The 27,353-nt window shown below is 31.7% G+C and overlaps 1 protein-coding gene across 4 annotated transcripts in view; it reads right to left on the bottom strand.

Annotated features, from left to right (window-relative positions):
• LOC129244781 (putative fatty acyl-CoA reductase CG8306) overlaps positions 1–23,613 on the bottom strand; it is a 30,350-nt gene extending 6,737 nt beyond the window's left edge. The window contains exons 1-2 of one of the 4 annotated variants that reach the window (XM_054882618.1): positions 23,476–23,613; positions 22,898–23,053 (exon numbers count right to left, since the gene is read on the bottom strand). In XM_054882618.1, coding sequence (XP_054738593.1) covers positions 22,898–22,905 — 8 coding nt within the window. In that variant the 5' untranslated portion in view covers positions 22,906–23,053; positions 23,476–23,613. Of the gene's footprint in view, positions 1–22,897; positions 23,073–23,374; positions 23,398–23,475 lie in introns of those variants that run through there. The other 3 variants (XM_054882621.1, XM_054882619.1, XM_054882620.1) reach the window with 3 other exon arrangements.
• Between the last annotated feature and the right edge of the window lie 3,740 nt (positions 23,614–27,353).

The raw sequence follows: 27,353 nt of genomic DNA, 5'->3' as shown, positions 1-27,353 counted from the left end.
ATATGACTTTTTTTGTTTAAATTAGATCTTTGAAATGTTTAAAAAATAGAACTTGGTTTTTTTTATTAAAAATTTAGTTCTCCAAAAAATTTAAAGATTAATTTTTTAACTCCTCGAATTTTGAAGTATTTTGAAAAAAATACATTGTTTTTAATTTAAAAAATATTTAAAATTTAAATTATTTTAAATATTTCGAAAATAATTGAATTTTTCTTTTGTTATAACTCAAAAATTGTATAAAATTTATTTGTTTAATTCCCAGAGTTTGAGACATTGTGAAAAATATATCAATTTTTTTTTAATTTGAAAATATTAAAAATATTTGAAATTTTAAACATAACCAAAAATAATAGTGAATTTTTTATTATATAAATAAAATTAAAAACGGAAATCTTAGTAGCTCGAAATATTTTTAAAAATATAAGTGTTTTTTTTTTCAATTTCAAAAAAATGAACTCAATATTTTAAAAATTAAATTGTTTAATTCGCAGAAGTATTTTAAATAACATAAGTGAGTTTTTAATATGAGAGTTTCAAAAAATATTGAAAATTATATTTTTTTAGAAACATATAATTAAAATATTTAAAAAACAGATGATTTTTAAATTTAAATTTAAATTTTAGAAGAAATGATTAACTTTAACTCTTAGAAGTTTGAAGATAAGAATAAGAACTATTTTTAAAATACATAATTAATTTTTTTTTAATTTTAAATTTTCTAAAAATTTCAATTTTTAAAAAACTAAAAAAAAAAATTTATGTAAATGGTTTTTTATTATACGTTTTATCAAAACCCAACGGATTAGATGGATTGGGCACGTACTGCGCATGCCGAAAGAGCGAAATGCTAGGAAAGCTTTTATTCTAGCACCCATTGGAGGAAGAAAAAGAGCGCGCCCAAGAAGGAGATGGTTAGATGACGTCAAATCAGATCTTAAGAAAATGAACGTACACAACTGGAGAGATGAAGCCATGGATAGAATAAAGTGGAGAAAAATTATTGATGAAGCTTTGGTCCACCACGGACTGTGAAGCTAAGAGATGTTTTTTGCTTTAATTGCAAAATTAGAAAAAATTAAATTTTCCAATATAAGTGATTTTTTTACTATAAGAATTTAAAAGGTTACTGAAAATTATAATATATATTTTAATAATTTAAGGAAAAAAAGAAAAAAACTTATTTAATTACTATAAAAATTATATTACATTTGAATTAATTTAAATACCTGCAGCTTAAAATATCTAAAAAAATATAAGTACATTTTTTTATATGGAAATTTAAAAATTATTTAAAAAAATATTGAAATATTTGAACAAATACAACTAATTTTTTTCATACGGGAATTTAAATTTTAATTTTAAAGCTATTGTAATTAAATTTTGTTTTAATATTTTATTTTTTTTGTATGTGTGGTTTTTTTTTTAATTTCAATTTTTTTCATATGAGAATTTAAAAAATGATTTATTTTTTTATAATTTAAAAAAATAATTTTTATTTTAAAAATTTTATATTTGTTTCAATAATTTATAATCAAAATATTTTTGAAAAATAAGAGATTTTTTTTGAATTAAAACAATATAAAAAAATCCAAACAATTAAAGAAGTTTGAAATTAAATATAAGAACTTTTTAATATGAAAATTTTAAAATTAATTAAATTTTTTTTAATACTTTATTGTTGTAAAAATTTCAAAAAAATTAATTTTTCAATTTAAGGTTTTTTTTTTTCAATATGAGAATTTAAAAATTGATTGAATAATTTAGCAGCTTAAAATATCTAAAAAATATAGGAAGGGTTTTAATATTAAAATTTAAAAATTTATGAAAAAAATATTGAAATATTTTGAATAAATATAGTAATTTTTTTAATATGAGATTTTGAAAAAATATTGATTTTTTCTTAATTATTAAAAAATAAGAATTTTTATTAAAATAATTTTATAATTTTTTTTAATAATTTATAATTGAAATATTTTTGATTATTTTATATATATATTTGTATCCTTTTATTAGATTTCCTTTAAATTTAATATTTTACTCCCGATTTTATTCGAGTTTTTGTTATTTCGATATTTCGAAAGTAAAAGCCTAGAATATATTGTGAAATTTTCATGCGGAAATTCCCAATATTATAGCTTCTACAACCCATTAACTAGGTAGAGAGCGGTCCGCGCGCTCCTGTACCTCAAACTTTAAGCTCATTTATCTCGAAACGAATTTTTTCGGCCTGGTGTTGTTAAAAAAAAACTATTCAACCGAATCATCTGAAATTTTAATAAGTATGTTGATCAAAACATCAATGGCTATTGCCCATACTATAATCATATTATTATTTCAATTATTTCGTATTTTGTTTTTTTATTAAAAAACTGAAAAAACCGATTTTTAATGTGTTAAATTCAAAACCGCGTCATTTTGTCAAAATTTTATTTTGTTTTTGTTTATTTTATTCTAGTACGGGACATAGCTATAGTCATACTGAGTTATAATTTTTTTGGTTTTGTGTTTCAGATAAATAGAAGAGCCAAAAGGACAATGAACAAAATTAAACAATTTTTTTTTTTCATTTTTGTATGTAGAAGAAGTTAAATAAAAAGCCTAAAAAATTTAAATATCGTTTATAATTTTTTTATTGTAAACAAAAATTTCTGAAGATACCCCAAATTTTAAAGCTCTAGACTACCGGGACCCCTTAATTCATTAATAAAAAATAATTTTCTTTAATCGTTTGAATATTTGGAATATAAGAACTTTTTAATTTTAAAGTTTTGAAAATAATTAAATTTACATTTTTGTTATTATTTTAAAATATATAAGTGTTTTTTAATTTCAAAATTAATTAAAAATTCAAAAATTTCAATCTTCAATTAAAGTGATTTTCTTTAATTTGATAATTTAGAAAATTATCGATAATTATTACATTTTATTAATTTAAAATTTTTTATATTATAAAATTTTTTTATTGTATTATAAAAATTATATTACATTTAATTTGAAATAACCTGCAGCGTGAAATATTTAAAAAATTATGACTGAGTTTCTTGATTTAAAAATTTAAAAATTAATTAAAAAATATTAAAATATTTTGAGCAAATGATATACATGAGTAATTTTTTTAATATGAGAATTTAAAAAATTATTAAAAATTACTACTACTCGAAGTAGAATTATCACTAAAAAATTTTAAATGCATTCCAAATAACTAAAAAATTATTTTAGAAATTTCGTAAGTGACGGCCTTTGGCATTTCAGGTGACGATATTCAAAAAAAGCAAAAATTATTTTAATTTAAAAAATTTACTAAAAAAATGTTACTGATGGTATTGGGTGTTTCTTTCGTATAAAAAAATGTCGAGAAAATGCACAACAACTTCAAGGAAAAAATTATGAAAAATCAACATAATTTTTGAGCTACTTCCAACCAGCAATTTATTAGAATGAAAGAGGCTAGAATTAAATCAGCTATAAAACTGCGTACTCGAAAATTATCTAGAAATTCTGATTAAGAAGTTTGATAGTTTGTTGTATTTTTTTTATTTGTACAAAGTTTAAGACTTGGTTTATATGACTTTTGTAGTAGAATGAACCATTTTTTGTATAAAGTTTTTTTATAATTAAATAAGAAACAAATAAATGATCAAAACCTGTCAATAAGTCCAAATTTATGAAACAGAATTGAATTTTGTAGGAGAAGCCCATGACATTGGTATTGTATTTGGTATTGGTATTTCAAAAGTGACAACCTTAGATTTACCTTTTTTATGTCATCTTCGACATTTCACATTCTACAGCAAAGAGCAACGCGTTAAATTTATTAAAAATTATTTAGAAAATAGTCGGTGTTTAAGAGAAACTTATAGCAAAATTCGTTTTTCTTTTTGTGGGCTTAATCCCCACATGAGTCGAAAATTTAAAGGTTGGTAAAAAACTTTCAAGAAACCGGTTCTGTAGAGGATAGAAAACAGACTGGCCGACCAAAAACCCGACGTTGCGTTGAGAATATTGCTGCTGTAGCGCCAAATGTGGCTGAGCAAACCTTCAGCATCGATGTCTCGATGTTAGGCATTCGAAGAATATAAATCAGAAAGAATTTTAAATTTGTAAATTAATTTTTTTTTTTTTTTTGAATAACATCTACGCGCGTCTTTTGAAAGACACTTTACATTCAGAGGTTTGACATTGCCTGCCCAAGGGCAACCGCTATTACGAACAAAATTTTTTTTATCATTTGCGGTTTCCTCAACTCTCGGTTCCCCTCTCTTCCATTTAATCTAATCTGCCTTGACAGAACTCGACTTGTAAGTAATTTTTAGTCCTCTTGTCATAAAGCAGAAGGGGCTGTAGGCAACTGGTTGGTCTGATGATGGGCCACTTTCTATGGGCGAAGCACATGGAAAAGGTAGGCATCTCAGACAGTGCACTCTGCCCAGCATGTGGAGTGGAAGATGAGATGGCGGACCACTTTCTGTGCCTCTGCCCGGCCTTCGCTCGAATTAGGCTTGAGGTCTTTGGCCCTGTCGGGTTAAGAAGCGACCAGATTGACTCAGATTTTTTCGGAGGTCGAGTAGATTCAAAGATAATTAAAAAAGAAACTCGAGAACACTACAATGGACTTAACGTTGCCTGAGTGCTGTGCTTGCTAGTTGTTCCAACAAAAAAAATGATCCACTTGAAACAGAAAAACCGACAGCTTTTTTGAGTTCAGTTCATTTGATGTTACGGTTAATTTTTTAAGATTTTTTTCCCCCTCGTAAATATTTTTATATAAGCTCAAGCAGCTCAAGTTTGACGAATCCAAATAAAAGCGTTAAGCAACATCCTCCTTCAGTTTTCTTTTTGGTAATACTTACGACCGATAGCGGTTTCGTAAAAACATATCGCGTAATCTAATCACCTTATACACTTTGAAGCACTCGTAAGATCTGTTTAGCCCTCTCATTTATACACTGGTCATATTCAAATATTTTACAACAACCATACCAGCAGTGCTTATGTTTACTTGGCAATCAGACAACGCTAACCAGTAATTTGTTAGTAAATCTATTAATGAAAACCTGTTTTGCCAGCCAGCCAACACTCAATTGACGATAGTTTGAACTTCAATCCGAGTCCAAGTGGCGCAAATTCAAAAGGCTAAGAAAAGCAAGAGACACACGGACACACGACATGTGCGGAAAAAGAGTTAGTTGAGTTGAGCGTAAAAAGATAATAAAGCATAACTAATACAATATCCAAGCTTCTGGCATCAAATACACACATACATCCATGAATATAAGCCCGTATATAAGATAGAGGTATGCAAAATTTTGTAATACATAGATATGTGGCAGGTGTTTAGCACTTTCACCGAAAAATTTATGTAAATGTTGACGAACCCCGAGCAATCTTTTATCATAATGGAAAATTTTTAGCGACTATTTGCTTGTTACTGAATCTATAATTGAGTGGAGGAGCCATTCGAAGTGAGGTATTACAAACTTACTGATACGTAAGTATATAAATATGCGCATATGTATGTATGTATTCATGTATGCATGCAAGTATGTAAGTATGTATTTACTGCTCCATCAACTAATTAACACCGACGTATATCGGCTGCTACTTCTGTTAGCTCAGGTCAAGATTCTTGCAAATAACTCACGATTTCATGAGAATCTATTTATGAAAATTACTTATTGATTTAGCAAAAATTGTGCACTCCGTTAATTTGGAAAATTGTGAATAATTATTTATTAATGCAAAAATCAATCGGTCATGCAATAAGCAACACGCCATTTACAGTTATTATTGCAAAAGACAGGCAGCTGCACATTTCTACAATTGGCAAGTCCTAGAATTTTTTGAAGAAAGAACAAAATTTTAAAACTAAGTAAATCATTTTTTTTTTTTGGATTTTCTGTTTGGCAATTTGCAACTTTTAGCGTCCGACTCGAAATTTAGTTCGATAAAACATATTTATTTTCAACGATGCAAAAAGAAACTCCAACTCAGAGATGCGTTGGAGAGGAAAATTACTTAGATTTTGCATGTCAAACTTCTAATAAGAATGTCTCTCAAAAGACACGCCTAAATGTGATTTAAGAAAAAAAGTTAATTAAATTAATTAAATTATTAAAAAAGATTCACAAATTTAAAATTCTTTCTGATTTAGATTCTTCGAATGCCTAACATCGAGAGATCGATGCTGAAGGTTGATCAGCCACACTTGGCGCTACAGCAGCAATATTCTCAACAGAACGTTGGGTTTTTGGTCTGCCAGTCTGTTTTCTATCCTCAACAGAAATTTTTTTACCAACCTTTGAATTGTCGTCTCATTCGGACGATTACGACCACACAAAAAAAAAAACGAATTTTGCTAAAAGTTTTTCTTAAAGATCGATCATTTTCAAAATAAGTTTAATAAATGTAACGCGTTGCTCTTTGCTGTAGAATGTGAAATGTCGAAGATGACATAAAAAAGGTAAATCTAAGGTTGTCACTTTTGAAATACCAATACCAAATACAATACCAATGTCATGGGCTTCTCCTACAAAATTCAATTCTGTTTCATAAATTTGGACTTATTGACAGGTTTTGATCATTTATTTGTTTCTTATTTAATTATAAAAAAACTTTATACAAAAAATGGTTCATTCTACTACAAAAGTCATATAAACCAAGTCTTAAACTTTGTACAAATAAAAAAAATACCACAAACTATCAAACTTCTTAGTCAGAATTTCTAGATAATTTTCGAGTACGCAGTTTTATAGCTGATTTAATTCTAGCCTCTTTCATTCTAATAAATTGCTGGTTGGAAGTAGCTCAAAAATTATGTTGATTTTTCATAATTTTTTCCTTGAAGGTCTTGTGCATTTTCTCGACACTTTTTTATACAGAAGAAAACACCCAGTACCGTTAGTAATTTTTTTTTTTAATTTTTCAAAAAATGTTTTTGTTTTAATTTTTGAAAAAATGTTTTTTTTTAATTTAAAAAAAATATATATATTTTTTAATTTTTCAAAAAATGTTGTTTTTTAATTTTACAAAAAAAATTTTTTTTAAATGTTTTTTAATTTTTGAAAAAAAAAAAATTTTTTTTAATTAAAAAAAATGTATTCTTTTTTCAACTTTATACTTGAATTTTTTTTATTCTGATCAAATAGTTTAAAATTTTGATGCAAATTTTTCGAATTATTTGTTGAACTATGACTGGCCATCAAGATCACCCGATTTAAACTCACCACACTTTTATTTATGTGGTTTTTTGAAGTTCAATGCATACGCCAACGCCAACAAGTCAAGTATTCCAGCTCAATATGATGGCAAATCGCCACTATATCGGCGGGAATAAAACTTATTGACCTAATATAGTGAAAGTGAAATTATGAGTAAAATACGCACGAACTTATGGATTGACCTGATATATATAATAACTAATCCAAAAGCACAAAAAAAAATGTGTAATGGTATTTTTCAGAAACTGTAAATGGCCAACCATAATTTGTATGGTTAAAAAAAATTATATAAATATATAAAAACCCTCAAGCAGTGGCTAAAAAAGCAATATTCCTGGGTTCATAGCCGCAAAAGATTGGCCGTATGGAAGTCCAGATCTGAATCAATTGGACTACAGTTTGTGGTCAGAATTGGAGAACATGACCTCCTCCTCCTATTTGTGGTGTTTGTATTAAGTAGTTCTACAAATGGTCGTAGAGTTTTAAGTCCATTCCGAGATGGACAAAATGCACTCGAAGGATGGCCATTGTCTGCCAAGGCACGACCGCTTTAGAAAAAGCTTTTTCTATCAATTGGTTATCTATGCCTGGAGATTCGAGCCTGTGGATAAAAAATATATTAAAAAAAAAAAACAAATATGAAATTTTAAGCCGATCGGTGCACATGTTCCGCTTTGAACTGCAAGTTTGAAAACTGCTGTTTGGAAGAAAATTTTTTCATGGCAATTCTTTAATTTCTTTTTAATAGTAGCTTAGCCTATGCTCAGTAATCAGTAATTTCAAAGACAAAATTGTTCAAAAATGATTACAATTTTAACATATGTATATTTACTTTAGCTCGATATGACCACCTTTTGCCTTGACTATAGCCTTCAAACGGTCAAAAAATGAGTAGCATGCTGTACGAATGTGATCTTGAGGTATTTTGGCCCATTCTCGTATAATCGCTTTTTTCAGCGCATCCATACTGGCATATTTTTTGGTTCTCACCTTGCTCTCCAAAATGGACCAGATGGAATAGTCCATCGGATTTGCGTCTGCCGAATTCGAAAGCCATTGTGTGGACGAAATTAAGTGTGGAACATGATTTTTTAACCATTCTTGGTTTACACGAGCTTTATGAGACGGTGCCGAGTTCTGTTGGAACGTCCATGGTCTACGACCGAAATGTTTGCGTATCCACGGCTCTAAAGCAGCTTCTAAAACATTTTCTCATTTTCTCGATAATAAGTCGCATTCACTTTGACACCAGGCTCGATAAAAACGATTGGAGAGCGTCCATCAACGGTCACTGCGGCCCAAACCATTACTTGCGATGGGAAATTGCTTCGAGTGGCCATACGTTGGCTCAAATTCTCGTATGAGCGTCCGGTCAAGTAAACACAATGTTAGGAAATTCGCCACGTTCGTGCAAGCGCAACAACTCCTTTGCTCTTTCGCACCGAACTTCTTTTGCTGGGGTGAAAGATCGTGTGCTTTTTGGAACTTGTAAGCCTTGACCTTGAGCTCATTTTTCAATATGCGTCGAATGCTGTTTTGCGATATTTTCAGTTCTTTGGCCATTTTTCTTCCACTTCGACGTGGATTTCGTTCAAGTCGAGCTTTCACTTTCCGAACCATTTCTGGCGTTGTTGCGGTGTTTTTTGGTCCACCTCCATAGCGTTTTGCAATGTTACCAGTATCATTGTAACGTTTTATAGTGCGATACACAAACATTTTATTCACTTTGAGTTGACTGAGCTTACGAACAATGGCTGGTTGTGATTTTCCAGCCAAATATAACGCAATCACACTATTACGTTTGAATTTCATCACAGAAAGAACCGAGACGCAAATGCTTTTGATGGCTTATAAACAATATATTGAACTGTCATTAGAACAATTTTGACGTTGATGAGCTGTTTTACAGATATAGTGAAGTTGGTAACACTTCATATCGTTCCCCCTGTATATTCGTATCAGTGCAAAATATCGCTCCAGCGAAGCACTAGACTTTTAAAATACTTTGAAATAGTTATTTATCCCACAATTCGGACCATCAATAGAGTTGATCTTAAAGTCGTTTGGGAAATAAAATAAAGTCGTTATTATTTTTTTTTACATATGAATGAAATTAAGTTCCTGTACTTTAGAAAAATATTAGTTTTTCGAGCTTCTCGCTCAAGTTGGAACTTCTAAATCTTATCCAACTGGCTTAATATTTCATATTTAGTAGTTTTTTGGGAAAGCTCAAATTTCTGGCGGGTGTCCCGAATGTTCGCCCGATAGTCGGGCCACCTTGATTTGTGGAGACTGTCACTCCAGCCATGTATGGGGAATATTTTTGCTGCTACAACAACAACAATATCAATAATCTCAAAATTAGCGGCCATCCTAATGTATACATTTGCTCACATAATTAAGTCACTTTCTCTTTTTACAATATATTAATTTTTTTTGTTAATTTGGTATAAAAATGCAGTTCATTGTATTACACAAAACCTTACGAATCAAATTTCTAAAAAAAAAAATGTACAAAACTAGAAAAAATTTAACAAAATAAAAAAAAAAATGTTATCCAAATGTTTAATTTTTTATTCAGAATTTGTAGTCTAGTTGAAAACATGATTACAAAAACCTTAATCAAATTTCTTGAAAAACTTCGTACGAAACTAGCAACAATTTAACAAATTAAAAAAAATATTATCAAAATGTTTAATTTTTTATTTAGAATCTGTAGAAAATTTTTGGGTATGCACTTTTATAGTATAGTTGAAAAAAGGATTACAAAAATTTTAATCAAATTTCTTGAAAAAATTCGTACGAAACTAGCAAAAATTTAACAAATTAAAAAAAAAAATATTATCAAGATGTTTAATTTTTTATTCAGAATTTCTAGAAAACTTTTGGGTATGCAATTTTATGGCCCAGTAAAATTTAGTCTAATAAAGTGCAAGTCTGAAGTAGCTCAAAAGTCGCGATGATTTTTGACAATTTTTTCTGCATATGATGTTGAGCATTTTCTACCATATAAAATTCTTCCTAACATATAAATAAGTATGTATGTATGCTAGGCCGGGTCGATTTGTGGGGAGGCAAAAAAATCGCCCATTGCTCTGTGAAAATCATATTCTAGGGATCAAAATAAGAAACTTTGCCGAAGGAACCATACCTCTAAAGCGAATTCTGATGTCCCCCGTTTTAGAGACATGGATCCTTCGGCAAAGTTTCTTATTTTGATCCCTAGAATAAGATTTTTACAGAGCAATGAGCGATTTTTAAATCGACCCGCCCTAATGTATGCATATTTGTTGTTACATTAAATTGTAAGAATTTTTGTTTTTGCAGCTTTTGCTACTAAATGAGTGAAAAACAAAGATATCTTCTTTCTTAGCTTGACAGTCCTGGGTGGACCACTGCTTCCGCACAAACCGATCGTATCTCTTAAATATACCGAAACCAACTTTAGTCGCCTTTCTTGGTCTACAGACGTCACAGACTCAAGTTGATCCATAAATGCATACATACCTACATATATATAAATATGATTTCCCAACAACATTTCATATCTTTCAAACGTGAGTGATTTTTAATTTACCGCTTAGTTATTAGCTTTTTATTCGTTATTGCAGTTTGCACTTAAATGTAAATTAACCAAATAACTCAAAGTTCGATTACGTTTACTTATCAACTATTGTTAGAAAATAAAATATATGTATGTACCTGTATATATGAAAATAGGAAATAAGTATTTGTTCATGACTGACTTATAATCGCTCTAAACCATCTTTATACTATTTTTGTAATTGCCTTATACGAAAATTATTGTCTATACAATATTTAATAATTAAATACTTAAAAACTCAATAAGTCACACACACATATGTATGTATACATGCATTTGTATGTAATAGTAGTGACGCCATAACCAGGCATGAATTGTCAGTTGAAGAAAACAAAAAATCATTTAAGTACTAAGTAATTAATTGTTATGGCACTTGTCTCTGGAGGGTAAGTAAACGTGACTTTCTAACACTCGTTATTTTCGCAACGGTAAAAAGATATATAAATTACTGTATTTAAGTTTACCAAGAGTAGCTAACAATATCCCAAAATCTCGCCCTAGTGCGGTACTAGGGATCTAGTATGAGTTCCCCTTTCTTTAGCCATTTTTGTTTTGAAAATTTGAAAGCCTTTTGTTTTAAATACTTAAGGAGGCTGAGAAAAACCACTTCTGCCTCTTTATCCTCAATAATTTTTGTAGCACCCACGAAAAACGAAAAACTATCGAACAACATCATATCATAAATCTAAAGACACTTGAAATTTATAAGTACAAGGTGGCGCAAAATTAATCACCATATCGGAAGATTTATAATTTAGTAAACAAACTATTTGATTTAGTAAAATAATTATTAAGCAAGTTGAAATTTATAAGTGTAAGGTGGCGCAAAATTAATCACTCTATCGGAAGATTTATAATTTAGTACGATAATTATTAAGGCAGTGTAAATTCAAAAGTACAAGGTGGCGCAAAATTGATCCCCCTATTGGAAGATTTATAATTTAGTAAAATAATTATTAAGACAGTTGAAATTCAAAAGTACAAGATGGCGCAAAATTAATCACCCTATCGGAAGATTTATAATTTAGTAAAATAATTATTAAGGCAGTTGAAATTCAAAAGTACAAGGTGGCGCAAAATTGATCACCCTATCGGAAGATTTATAATTTAGTAAAATAATGAATAAGCCAGTTGAAATTTATAAGTACAAGGTGGCGCAAAATTAATCACCCTATCGGAAGATTTATAATTTAGTAAAATAATTATTAAGGCAGTTGAAATTCAAAAGTACAAGGTGGCGCAAAATTGATCACCCTATCGGAAAATTAATAATTTAGTAAAATAATGAATAAGCCAATTGAAATTTATAAGTACAAGGTGGCGCAAAATTAATCACCCTATCGGAAGATTTATTATTTAGTAAACAAACTATTCCATTTAGTGAAATAATTATTAAGCCAGTTGAAATTTGTAAGTGCAAGGTGGCGCAAAATTAACCACCCTAACGGAAGGTTTATAATTAAAAAAAAAAACAAATTGCGTAATTTTGCGCCACCTTGTAGTATATTCTTTCTTTTCGGAGAGTATGTCAAGGCAAGCTACAAATAATGATTGGGATAGCGCAAAAATATCAATTGTTGAATGTTTATCTGTACCTTAAATGAAAAATAAAACTGAAAGAAAATCGAGGTTTTGAATGAATGAATAATTTTGCCAGAAAAGTTTCGAACTAACTCTCTTCTCACCTCGAGTTCTTAACTGCACTCACAGATTTATTTTAATAGAGAGAATACTACACTTTCGGATGAAATTGGGCGAATCTACAAGGGATCTACCGCAGTCGCTGGCATATAAAATACATATACAATAAAAGAAAAAGAAAATAGTATTGGTTTCTTTTTGCGGGTGTAAGCTTTCAAGGAATACGTCAGTAAAGTGAAGTATTTTATCTTGGCTACCCTGTCGCAGATTATGGAGTACCTATATAGCCTATTCTTCTTAGTACTTGTAGAACCAGTAGATTAATCAGCTAGACTTCGTGAGGTAATTAACTTTCTTTTGATGAATTCGGTAAGAAATTGAAATCTCTTAACGGGCAGCTTAACCAAGCGGTAGGAAAGAAAAAATTTCCTATCGCAGGTTCAACTCGGCCCACAGATTACTGCAGTGAGCTTGAGGACCCATGCGACCATCAAATCATTTTCCAAGCCAGCCTACTAGGCACCATTTTTTGAATTGAAGAAATGAAAGACAGACTACTTAAGACCCTCAGATTGGATTTATTCGATTCGATCCTGAAATGTGCAAAGAAAAATAACCAAATATCGATATTTTCATAAATAAATAAAATCAAATTAAAATTGTCAATATTTCGTGTTTATATTGTATTAAAAAAAATCGAACTTGTGATAGATTTCTACTGCATGGATATTTTTTCGATTTTTTGCTTCGCATCGATCCAAAAATTGCTTACTTAATTGCCAAGCAGACACATATATGTACATATGTACGTCTATTAAACCACATAGCAAAAACACAAAAAAATAAAAATATTTAAATAAAAAATATCAAAAATCATGTAACTGTAAAAGCGACTTCCTTGTTCACATATTGCGTGTTCGCTCAACTCTCCATTGCGCACCATTAGCTCTGCAGCCAAGCCAAGCACGGCGAAGCGAAGCGTAGATGGCACCAGTGAGTGAAAGCAGAAAATCGTCACCCGACTAACCAACAACCACAAGAGCTTCCAGCAAATTATTAGCAAACTGATAGCAATGCAGCTAATGGCGAACGTAAAAAAGCAGCAAAAGACACAAAAGAGAAAAAAAGGAAGTAGAAAAAAAGAGTTTAACAAATATGGAAATTGCTTCAATAGTTACGGGCATGCACATACATACATACGTACAGATGAGTAAAAAATAGAAACAGATACTGGTGTGGAAGATTCGCTGTTTTTCTAGCAGAGTCACTTGAAGCACATGGCTATTGGACAAAAACTTAGCCGATAAGCAGATAAGTCAATGCTAAGGCACGTAACAGTTGTTTATGTGGGCTTTTGTATTGTTCACAGCAGCAAAAATTGGACGATGTTACACATGCACATCTAACGGTGTATCTATCACATTAATTACTAGCCTTCATGTGCATTATAAAGTCTCATTAATGTCGAAATATTATTATTAAATTTATTTTTTTATTATGACTTCTTCTTTCTTTAGTAGGAGGATGCCATTCATTAAAATGTCATACATGTGTGAGAATTTATGTGCATACAAATGTTTGTACATATGTATGTGCGCGTGGACTACGATATTGTTGAGCGCGTAATTAAATATTACTTTTAGTTGCAGGTCATGGAAGAAATGAAGTGGTATTTTTACTACATTCATTAAATTGCATAGAGATCCTCACTATTTAACGTAGTCAAGCGAGCTTCAAAATAACCCATGGGCTGATATTCTATTCATTAGTTCGTGAGTTATTGTGCTCAGAGTGGCGCTACTTTTGTTATTATCCAAACAATGGATCAAAAAAAATTTCGTGTTTTAATTTTACACTGCTTCTTGATGGGGGAAAATACCGCTCTACAAAAGCAATGGCTTGAAAAGTGTTACGGGGACTCTGCTGATGGTTTGCTGACTTCAAACGTGGTCGTAGAGGCACCGCTGATGCACAACGTAGTAGACGTCCAAATGCGGCGGTAACACCAGAAAACATAAAAAAAATGCACAAAATCGTTTTGAGTGTTCAAAAAGTAAAGATGCGTGAGTTAGCTGATATCGTAAAGATATCCAAGGAACGTGTTGGTTTTATATTGCATGGGATTTGACTATGAGAAAGCTCTGTTCAAAGTGGGCGCCACGTTTGCGCACTGTTGACCGAAAACAAGAACGCGTTGGTGACTCTGAGCAGTGTTTGGCCATGTTTAAACGTGATAAACCGGCATATTCGCATCGATATGTGACAATGGATGAAGTCTGGATCCATCACTTCACTCCGAAATCAAAACGATTGCCATCTGAGTGGACAGCAACTGGTGAACCTCGTCCAAAGCGTCAGAAAGCACTACAATCGGCTGCAAAGGTTATGGCCTCAGTATTTTGGAATGTGCGTGGTGTAATATGCATCGACTCACTTGAAAAGAGGAAATACGATCAGCACAGTATAGCGTTAATGGAGCGTTTGAAAATCAAAATTGCAAAGAAACGTCCGCATATGGCAAAGAAAAGAATTTTGTTTCATCAAGACAACGTTCCCCTGTCACAGGTCAAACAAAATAATGGCAAAAACTACATGACTTGAACTTCGAATTGCTCCCACATCCCTTGTATTCGCCTGATTTGGGTCCCATTGACTACTGGCTGTTTGCAGACCGTTAAGAAATTACGCTCGAATGAGGAGGTTCTCGCTGAAACTGAGGCCTATTTTGAGGCAAAAGATAAATCGTTCTAAAAAAGTGATGTTGAAAAGTTTATAGCGGCGCTGTATTCATTGCGTTGTTCTTGATAAAAATTACGTCGATGAATAAAGTTAATTTTGAACAAAAAAATTACGTGTTTTCTTTGTTAGACCCGGGACTTTTCTGCCCAAGTGTTATATTGTATTGTGCTGGCATACGTTGTATTGGGGTTTCATTTCCCTTAAAAAATATTGGCTTTTCATTACCTTCTGCTTTGTTCGAGTTCGATCCTAAAATCAATGTAATCCGCAGAGAAAATACTGTGTTCTCTTCAAAAAATATCATACTCAATGAAGGCGAAGGAGGAGAATTTTCTGCCCTGAAAAGCTTTTTGGATGGGTGTGGGTTACGCTGAATATCAACCGACCTCTTAAAACAAAGATAGTTACATACTCGTATTACACTCATATAAAGATTACATATTTGGAGTGTCTTGTGCTTTTTTCTGAGTAGTCAAAAAACATGCCTCTTTATAGGGTTGAGTGCGGTATTGAGCAATTTGCACACCGTAGAAGCCCAACAGTTTTTCGTAGAAACCAAAACACTATAAGTTTCCCTACTCTACGAGTGTAATAAAACCCTACCCGGGTTAGAGCTCTTGAAGCATTCAAATCTTGAAAAGGGACTTCTCGAATTTTTGCAGGAATCTTGTGCGCAGTTCTCTACAATGATTACGTTACCGGGACGATCCGGACTGTCCTCCCAGTAGCATTCTTCGTACATGTATGGGGGCTGTTTATGCTGCTACTAAAGGGTGTTTTTTTAGAGGTTAGGTTTTCAAGTTGGCACTACTTTTTTCGTAGATGGTCTTTTTGACAGCTGTCACTTGATTTATGCTCAGTTTGGTTTGCCATTACATAATAAATAGACTTACATCTGAGCAACGTTTGCAAATCGTGCAAATTTATTACGAAAATAATGGTTCGGTTCGCGCGACGCATCGACACTTTATGGAAGATTTTGCGGAAGGATCTTGGTTTGCGGGCTTACAAAATCCAACTCGTGCAAGAATTGAAGCCGAATGACCATCAAGCGCGTCGCACGTTCGGTGAATGGGCCCAAAACGAAATGGCCACCGATCCCGATTTTCACAAGAAAATATTGTTCAGCGATGAGGCTCACTTTTGGTTGAATGGGTATGTCAATAAGCAAAATTGTCGCATTTGGAGTGAACATAATCCACAAGCCATTGCCGAGACGCCGTTACATCCTCAAAAAGTCACTGGTTGGTGTGCTCTATGGGCAGAGGGAATCATTGGTCCATATTTCTTTAAAAATGAAGCCGGCCATAATGTTAGTCAATGGAGAGCGCTATAGAGCCATGATTAATGACTTTTTCGTGCCTGAATTGGACGATGTTGATGTGGACGACCTTTGGTTCCAACAAGACGGCGCTACATGCCATACAATCGATTTATTGAAGGCACAACGCAACAATCGATTTATTGAAGGAAACTTTTGGTGAGCTCATTATCTCGCGCCGTGGACCTGTGGCGTGACCTCCAAGATCGTGCGATATAACACCGCTGGACTATTTCTTGAGGGGCTATGTGAAGTCGCTTGTCTACGCAGATAAGCCCGAGACGATTGACGTCTTGGAAGAGAATATTCGGCGCGTTATTGCTGACATACGGCCCCAATTGCTGCAAAAAGTGGTCGAAAATTGGGCCTTTCGGCTGGAATTTATTCGAGCCAGCCGCGGCGGCCACTTGCCCGAAATCATTTTTAAAACATAATGGCAAACCCTTATCTTTATAATAAAGCTAAATTCTTGGCCATAACATTAAATTATATACGTTTTATTTCATCTTGAAAACCTAACCTCTAAAAAAAACACCCTTTACAACAAATAATAAAATGCTGTACGTTCTTCTCTTACTTAATGACTCGGTAGTAGTCTCTTGGAGTAGAGCTTTTCTTGATACAGAGATACATTTTTTCTCAAGCCCATGAGGTCATGTGAATCTAGCAAGTTTGGCATAAGAAGCTCCATCACTTTCAGCTATGCAGATTATGGCTTGGCGTGGAAGAGTGATTGCATCTGTGAGTCGAAAATGTTGTTTGCCTTAAAATATCGCCAAAGATAGATTGCGTCGAGTCATATTATTTAAAGTTCTGCACTTTGAGTGAAAACATTTCGCTCTGTATATATTTACCTTTAATACTTTTACGGCATATACATTTTGAATTTTGCAGGTGGTACCTCCTATGTTATATTTTATTCCACTTCTGAATTGCGAAAACCCATTCATGACTTATTTGATATATTTTTCTTGAGTTTAAAATACTGCTCACTCCAAAAATTCTTAAAATGCCAATTGCTTATCTGTTTAGCCGGTCGCTTATCTTTTGCTACGTAATTTAATCTATAAATTAAAATGTAATTTTAAAAGATGTGATTTTAGTATGCCTCCAGATAAGATAAAGCTACCAAAAAATTCCCTGAAGAAAAATGCATTTTTAATGGTTTGGCTGATGTCTTTCAAAGACTGCGAAATAAAAATCGGCATTCTAAAAATAACAAGCTTCTATTTTCTAAATATGTACGTAAGCACATTATTATACATTTGACAAATGTCAAAGATGACATAAAAAAAGGTACCACCTAGGAATTATTCCCTACTAACAACTAGGCGGCCCTTTTGAAAGCCTCTTTATATTCATCTTTGGTATTGTAATAAAAGTTGTTGTGAGTAAATGTTTCCTAAAATAGCGCTTGCATCGCGCAACAGGAAATAAATTAGGTAATGAGTCCATTAACCCAGACCTTTATTTGAACTAAGGCGAAAATGAAACGTATAATGACTTAAACATTTGGCTTGCAATTTTTAATTTGTACTGAGCAAATAATTTGGAAAGGCAAAAATAACTATATAGCTTAGAAAACAAGTTGTTGATAGTATTTGCTTTTGAGTTGGGAGGCAGCAGTCTTGACAGCAGTAAAATTGGGTAAGAGTCACGCTCAAGAAAACAGTTCTGTCAACTGCTCGTAAGTGAAATGACAGTTGGTATGCTCATCACTTCGAAACGACAAAAGATGACTTAATAAGATACGGTGCGGGCTTGAAATGAAGACAAGGATATGAGTAGGTGTAGGGTTGAGATTTAAGGTTCGGGCGTGTAACTTAACTGAATATATATCGTTGGATTAGTATAAGACCGCCTAGTATGAAGGAACTAACGACAGCCTGTTCTATGTTATCGGAAGTAGCCGGATTTATATAGGGCAGAGGATTATATACTACAGCAGAATTCCTCAAAAATATATGCTACTAAAAGAACAGCAACAGAAACCACCCTATGCACTGCGACCTAAAAAGATATGTATATTGTGCAGCCATATAGGCTATTTTAGGCTATTTTTTTACTATTTGTGTTCTTTCTTGTGCCTCTTTACAGAGTCTACAAGAATCATTTTCTGCAGCACAAATTTTTTTCACGTGGTTTACCGCGGTCTCAGTGGTCTAGCGTAAGTGCACTAGCCTGCCATCTCAGAGGTTGTGGGTTCGAATCCCACGAAAAGTACGGTCCTCGCACTTTCCCAAATCTACCAACTTTCCCTGTTTAAAAAAAAAAAATTTCTTTCTTCGAACCCAAAACCTTATCCTTTCCATCATTACTCCCCCACAATAGTCAGCGCATTATTTCTATTGTGGCTGCTAAAATAAGCAAAAACAAATAGTTACATATTGCAACAGTGGCGCCAGCAAGAGGATGCGGGCAACCGCGGTAAAAGCGCAGACACACCAAATTTAGCGAAGTCCTCTCAACCATCTGTGCGATCCTTCAGGCAGAAAAATGTGAAACATAGATGGCGTATTCCCACACTTTGGGACTGGTGGCGGCAGGCTAATCACCTATCCTGTCAGAAATCAAATAGATTAACGAAACCAACGCAAGACAAGTCTTGTCGAGGCCCTATGCTCCCGAGGGGAGTGAACAAGGAAAAAAAAATTGAGTTTATAATGTCCAATTTAGTGTAGAGTTTTATGCCTTTGCAGCTGAGGTTAAGGATTGCCTCTACCTTTATACGTTCTGGATCAATGGGTCTTTTCGATTGCCGCATGCCCGTTTGGTCTCCTCAGTACTCGATTTACCCTTGTTGTTCCCGCTCACGTAGAAAGGCACTTTTGAAGCTGTTGCTTACCCCGGAGAAAGGTTCCGAACCAATGAGGGGAGTTTTTGAACCTTTTTCGCTAAAGTGTCCGCAATTTCATTCCCTTCATATCCCGGTACCCACATCAGAGTAACAAAGATTCTTGATGTTAGAGTTTCGAGAATTGAAAAGATTGAATTGATTGAAATGAGAAGCTATCTAGCGATTTTAGAGCTGCTTGACCGCCAGAGAGAATGTTGATATCGACACCACGAGCGCTACTACGAAGACATTTCATTACTAATTAATTCGGTTAAGGTAATGCTTTGATTTATCAGGAAAATTTGCTGCCAATTATTAGAAAAAAAAATAATAAATTGTGAAACAAGACAAATCCAGACTGAGAGTTTACGACTACACAGTCGTATTTATGTTACCGGAAGGACCTGGACTTACATTCGGCCAATGATTTTCACTACTGTAGCATTATTTAGAACTTAAGAATTTATGATGCAGTTACAATAACAACAAAAAAGACGTTGATTAAGGGGTTAAGAGTAGTCAGAATTTAAAAAAATTGGAATTTTTTTTTGCATTTTCTTAAGGGGTATGTATATACCTTGTGTTGGACTAAAAAATCGAAAATTTTTTTATTCATCTTAAATATATGAATTCAAAAAATCATATAGATCGACAGTTACAGACCGTGGAAGCGCGCAAATTATCCATAAATGAAGTGCTCGCAAAACTTTAGACGCGATTAATTCGAACTCGTGTTTTTTGAAAATTGCCGTCGCGGGCATCATTATTTATCAAAAACTATTTGACCGATTTGCATAAACTTTTTTTTTTTTAATTATTCGAAGTTACAACCTCGTGAATCTGAACGGTTCACTTTTTATAAATATTTGCATAGTTCGCTGGAATTAATTTTTTTTTTAATTTTTCAACCCCTCAAAAATTGTTTTTTTTTTTGGTGCAAAGCGGTTTTCATATCGAGAAAAATATTTTTTGGGTAAATAAACCGTTCAGATTCACTAAAAAACTTTTTTCTACAATAATCATTTAATTTTTTTGATTTCAGTTGAGCTGCTCATGAGCTACCGTGATCACCGCAAGCCTCTTCTAAAAAACGGCGTTTCGGGGGAGGGGCGATATCAACAATAAATAATAACATTTTTTAAAATAAAAACACCAAAATGTATTCTTCGAGAATTACCCTTCAGGGTGATATATGCCTCATTTGAATAAAAGCTGAAGAACTATTATATGACCCAGGAATAGATGACACAGTATAAGTAATTAAATAATTCGTATAACTCTACATAAATCGATAGCAAAACTTTAAACTATGTTTTTTGAACTGGTGATCACTGTAATTTATAACCGCTTGGTAGACTTCAATAAAATTTATACATACTGCTTTTGTGAAACATGAATAACTGGTGTTTAGAATAATAATTTAATAATAATAATAATAGTTTTTTTTTAATTAAAATTATATTAGTTTTTTTTAATTTTATATGTCGGTTTGCTTTGTCGAAAATCTGAAAAATATTTCCTGAGGCCGCCATATTGTTAATTTTGAAAAAAAAAAACTTCGATCAGGCACAAGATTATCTATTAGTAAAACTAAATTTTCTAGTCTGACTGATTGTAGATGAATCTTCAAGGATTTTCGATGATCACCGCCAGGGACTTCTGGTGAGCTCCACACAAACAGCGATCATTTTTACAATTATTATTTTTTTTCTGAAATTTTGCTAAAGTCAAGTCGAAATATGCTATGTTTTTATTTAAAGATGATTGAAAATCATAATTTTTTCAGGCCTAACCCCTTAACATAGAAAGAATGTAGGAAGTTGTACCAAGGGGGTGGCACTAGATCAACAACAATGTTTTGTTCGTTTGACAAAGTATTGTTTTTTTTTTTTTTTTTTTTTTTTTTTTTTTTTTTTTTTTTTTTTTTTTTTTTGTATGTATACTTTTATTTGCAATCTATCTTGACGACAATAAGCAAATGTTATAATTTTTGTAATCTTAACCTAGGTACTTAACAGAAATGGTTTAGTCTCCACTAAATAATTTTAATGAAAATCAGGGAAAATATGGCCGTTTACCAATAGCACCTTTAATAGATTCGCCTTGGGTTGTACATACTGAATGCAATACCACCACCCTGCTCCCAGTGAAATTTTATTAGCAGTGAATTTTATAACTGTTGAGCTGTCAATCATTTTATATCTTTTTAAAACTTTTTGTTTGTAAACATCCTTTCTTCGATTCTCTTTTCTATTATATTCCTTGTTTGCATTAACCTAACAGCATTTTTCATTTTTCATTTTTCAATTTACCTTTTTTGACATTCGCTTCTTAGTTATCTCCCTATTCCCATATGCAATTATTTACGTCACGGCTCATTTTCATGTCACGCTATTCAGCTTTTTATTTTCAATTCATTTTGCGTAATTTTGTATTTTATCATTCTTGTCATCTGATACGAACACCTTTTTTTCTAAACAAAAGTGTTTACTGCAGTTGGCAGAGTTTTTCGTATTTGTATTTTCATTCATGTCAATTAATTTGATACTAAAAAATTTTTAAAATGACTTTTGTATAGAATTATTGTTAAAAGCATAAATATAACTCAAAGAATCTCCGACACTTAACGCCACGCAAATAATCAAGTAATTTTTTATGAAACAGCAAATTTTATCACCTGATCTTGCATTCGAACTACATGCAAATGCATCAACTGAATTGCCTCCAATTCCAGAGAACTTTAATCTGCCCACTTTTTATCGTTCATTTTTTCCACCTGCACTTTTTTGGTAGGCAATCAATTATCACTCGATTTAATAATGTGCCCATATGCACATACAAACATACATACATACATACATATAAGCAAATGAGAACACCAATTAACCGGCAATAACTGAGTTCAAGGATTGAAGAAAGGCAACGAAAAACTTGCAAAAAGTGCATCATTGCATGTAAGGCATATGCATACACATATTTACATACTTATCTAGATATGTAAGTGTATTTTTTTCAATACAGGTTAATTGATTCTTATTTCAGGGTAAATGCTTACAACGCCTCTTTATCATATGTGAATGGCTTTTTCGTTAAATGCAGGCATTCTCTTTAGCTCAGCCCCATCCACACGACCTTCCCACAGCCAGTTTTGACCGGCCCTGACGTACTGCACTTCAACGAATGATCGTTGATTTGACCTAGAAGGCTGTATAGTCAAGAATGGCTTGCTAGTAACTCTGGAAAAATACTGTTAACTACCACCACCGCAAATAGTCGCGGCAGAAAATTCCAATTCAGCAACAACAAAAAGTCAGAGTTGAATTTGCCAAAAGCGCAGCACGATTACCTCATTAACCGCCCTCAAGTGCAGTAGTTAATAAAATAAAAAAAATATTATAGAAATTAATTTTAAGTAAAATATGACAGATACAAACTAGACAAATTTGGAGTGCCCATCCCAAAAAATAAAACAGCGAACAAATAAAAGCAAACAAATACAAATCCAAAGAAAACAGCAAAATGATTTTATTATAACTTACTCGGCCATTTTTGTGCTTATGCCTCTGCTTGCTCTACTAACGATGAGTTGTTTTGATTGTTCTTGCTGTTGCTGCTGCTGCTTCTGCTGATTTGCTTCTTACTCAACTCAACTAGCTTTCCTGTAAATTTTAGACTTTCACGTCTCCGAAACAAACCTAAAAACCAAATCAAGTATTTCTCTAAACTCGTCTCTACGCGCCTCTTTTCATTTCATAAGACTTCACTGCTTCTATTTATCGCTTTTTTGTTTATTCGCTTTTGTTCTTATTGTTGCGTTGCTAGTGCTGCTGCGCTGCGGCCGCGTCATGTGTGAATCAAATCGGCAAATACGCGATCTGGCACGCCACAATAATACAACCGGTGTGCAGCAGATAGCAATAAAAATAAAAACAATTCAACAACAACAACAAAAGCAGCAGACCGATACAGAATTAAGCACAAAAAGAAGAAAACTTGAAAATATTTACGACATTTACGTCAAACGATTTTGATTGCACTTAGTTTTCTTTTTTGGTGGAATTTGTAAAGCCTGAATATTTTTGTTTGTCCGGCCGCTTTTGTGTGCTTCTTGTTTTACCTTTTTAATTTAATTTTATCTACACTGCGACAATGCAAATAAGGCACAATATTTTAAGGGTGAGTCAACACCAAATGTTTACTTAGCGGTCAGAAAAATTAACTAACTTGTTTCGCGGCCAAAGTTGAACTGAATCAGCGCAAATGATTGCCGCGAAGTTTTAGTAGCAGAAAATTGTTAGCCAGTTTGGCTTTACACACCAAATTTTAAGTAATGAAAAAGGTAGTAAAATACGAAAATCTCTTGGAGAAAAGTACAAAATCATTTTTGTTGCATGACTTCGTTAAGAACAGTCATTATTTTAATATTTTTAATTTAAGCAATTTATTAATTAATAATTTATGGATTATATAATTTATCTATTTAAGTATTAACGTTTTTTTTTACATATCATACTACCACAACCGCAGAAAGATGGGAATATTTATAAAAATTTAAATTTAAATTTATTTACTTAAAAAAAAGAATAATCAAAAAAAAAAAAAACAAAAAAAGGATGATAATTTCAATCAAAATTTACGCAGTCTATAAAAATTGTAAGAAGCAGCGCATTTAATTAAAAAAATAAATGCGTTTATATAATATAAATATATCCATACAAATCAATTAATTGAATAACTATTCGTTTTCTAGGTTTTTAACACAAAGTTCACGTTTGCTTCGAATTTTCTGCGATGTTTTTATTCTCACTTTCAATTTGATTATTTCTAATTAAAATTTTTCTTTCAATTTTAATTCTCTTTTTTAATATAATTTAGTTTTACTTGTGCTATTTGACTTCCAATTCACGTTTCTTGAATTTTAATATTGTTTTAAATTTAAATGAATAAAAATATAGAGATATAAAAAAGTACAAAAATAAAAACTAGTATTAAATCAAAGTTAAACTAGAGTTAAGATTGAACTTAATTTGATTTAAAGTAATAATTAATTTATTTTTTTATTAAAATTTGTCGAAAATCGAATTTAAAAAAGTTATGTACAAGGGAAATTTTAAATAAAGTTAAAAATTAAATACATTTAAACTTAAAAATTTAAATTTTAAATTTAAATGTCAAAGCTAATTCTAATTTTAGGTAAAGTTTTTTAATATTGAATGCTTAACTCTATTTTAAATTCTTCTAGCATACATATAATAGGACTATGATTAAGTTCGTGCGGTTTTTTTTCGAAATTTGAAACTTTATTGACGTAAAATGGTTACAAATTTAATATTCAAAGTATTGTCCATCGCTTACTACTACTTTTTCCCATCTTTCTGGCAATTCACGGATTCCCTTTGTGAAAAATTCGGTCGGTTTTGCCGCAATCCACGAATCGATCCATTTTTTGACTTCATCGTAATTACGGAAGTGCTGGTCAGCCAGGCCATGTTGCATCGATCGGAAGAGATAGTAATCGGATGGCGCAAGGTCTGGACTATACGGCGGGTGGGGTAGGACATCCCATTTGAGCGTTTCTAAGTATGTTTTGACCACTTGTGCAACATGTGGCCGAGCATTGTCATGTTGCAAAATAACTTTGTCGTGTCTATCGGCGTATTGCGGCCGTTTTTCTCGCAGTGCTCGGCTCAAACGCATCAATTGTCGTCGGTAGACATCCCCCGTAATCGTTTCATTCGGTTTCAGTAGCTCATAATACACAACACCCAGCTGGTCCCACCAGATACACAGCATAACCTTCAGGCCATGAATATTCTGCGCCGACGTCGATGTTGAAGCATGGCCAGGGTATCCATACGTTGCCCGACGTTTTGGATTGTCGTAATGGACCCACTTTTCATCGCCAGTCACAATTCGATGCAAAAAACCCTTTCTTTTGTGCCGTTGAAGCAGTTGTTCGCATGCCATAAAACGGCGTTCAACGTCTCTTGGCTTCAATTCATACGGCACCCAATGGCCTACCTTTCGGATCATTCCCATGGCTTTTAAACGTTTGGAAATGGTTGATTGATCAACTCCCAAAGTTTTTGCAACCTCTTCTTGCGTTTGAGCCGGATCTTGATCGAGCAATTCCTCCAATTCGGTATCCATGAACTTTGGCGGCGCACCCTCGCGTTCTTCGTCTTCCAAGCCAAAATCACCACTTTTAAAGCGTGCAAACCACTTCTGGCACGTTCGCTCAGCTAGAGCATGCTCACCATAAACTTCCACCAAGATACGATGACTTTCGGCTGCTTTTTTCTTCATATTAAAATAATGAAGAAGAATTCCCCGCAAAAACACATTATTTGGCACGAAATTCGACATTTTCAAGTGTGGTAAAAATATTGTTGTTTACGCTTCAAATAAAAAACTTATACTGACGTTTGTGCCTTACGACAGTAGCTCTCCAATGAATGTTTGGAAATGTGGATCGATGGAATAATAATCAAGTTACGCCATCTGTTGTAAAACCGCAAGGAACTTATTCATAGTCCATTATTTTTTTTGAATTCGTTATAAAAAAATTTAAATTGAAAAACTTTAATGAATAAATAAATGCATTTTTATCGCAATTAAGTTAAGTTTAACCATATTTTTCGTTGAATTTTGGTTTAGTTTTTATTTATTATTTTTTTTAATTTTTTATTTAATAATTTTTTTATTTAATATTTTTTATTTAGTTATTTAATACTTTTTTATTTATTATTTATTTATTTTTAACTCCATTTAAATCTTGATTTCAAACTAAATTTTTCTTTCATTTTGTTTTTTTACTTATACAATTTTATTTACTTATATTAAATTAAAAAATTAGCTCAATTCGAGTTTGGAAGTTTAACATTTGATTTCACATTTTATTTAAATTTATTGTACAAATAATATTTATTCGTTTTAATAAAAATTTAATTAAATTTTAATCTAATTATTGATATAGAAATCTTAGCTTTAATTATTCTCATTTATATGTATAATTTTAAGACATTTTAAATAATTTTTTTTTTTCATTTGGTGATTAGTTTTAGTTATACAGTTATTTTTAAATAATATTTCGTTATTTACTTTTTATTAAATTAAAATTAATTTTTTTTTCATTTAGTGATTAGTTTTAGTTATACAGTTATTTTTAAATAATACTTAGTTACTTAATTTTAATTTAATTTAATTTTATTCTATTTTTTCATTTAGTGTTTAGTTTTAGTTATACAGTTATTTTTAAATAATACTTAGCTACTTTTTTCACGTTAATTTTAATTTGAGCTTTAATTGAAGTTTTAATTTTAACCTTTTCTTTAAGTTAAGATTTTATTTAACTTTCTCCAGCAGCTTTGATTTTAATAATTATTTTTTAGTTTAAATCGTAATATTAAATTAAATTTTATTTTAAATTTAAAACAAAAACAAATTTTGTTCTTAATCGTACTCTTATTTTTATTAAAAATTTACATATCAAATCAAATTTAAGCTTAAAGTTAGATAATTTTTCATAATATTTTGACAGATATTTATTAAAAGTTCATATTTCATATATTTTACAATTAATTGTGTTTAATTTTAGTCTTTAATCTTTGATTACTTTAAGTCAGATTAATTTAATTTTGAATTTAATTCTATTTCAATCATTTTTTATATCAATTTTTAATTTAATTAAATTTTACCATTATTTAATCCGCTTCCCCGCACAATTTCCGAAAACTTCAGCGTAAAATGAGTGTACTAACAATATTTACATTTAAAATAATTTATTAATTTTAAAATGTCAAATCTCATATTTTCTTGGCACTTAAAATATTTTTCTGCGTAATACTAAAAAATGCATAACTGACCTTTTATTATAATATATTGCATATGTTTAGGCGTTAACTAATTCAAAATGTGAATTCTGACATTTGTAAGAGAACCGTTATATTTGAATAAGTTAAAGCAAGCGTTGCATAGAAGTATAGAGTCTAGTCC

This window comes from Anastrepha obliqua, chromosome 4 (genome assembly GCF_027943255.1).
Source record: "Anastrepha obliqua isolate idAnaObli1 chromosome 4, idAnaObli1_1.0, whole genome shotgun sequence".
Classification (NCBI taxonomy): Eukaryota; Metazoa; Arthropoda; class Insecta; order Diptera; family Tephritidae; genus Anastrepha; species Anastrepha obliqua.
This window is presented reverse-complemented; position numbering and strand designations above follow the sequence as displayed.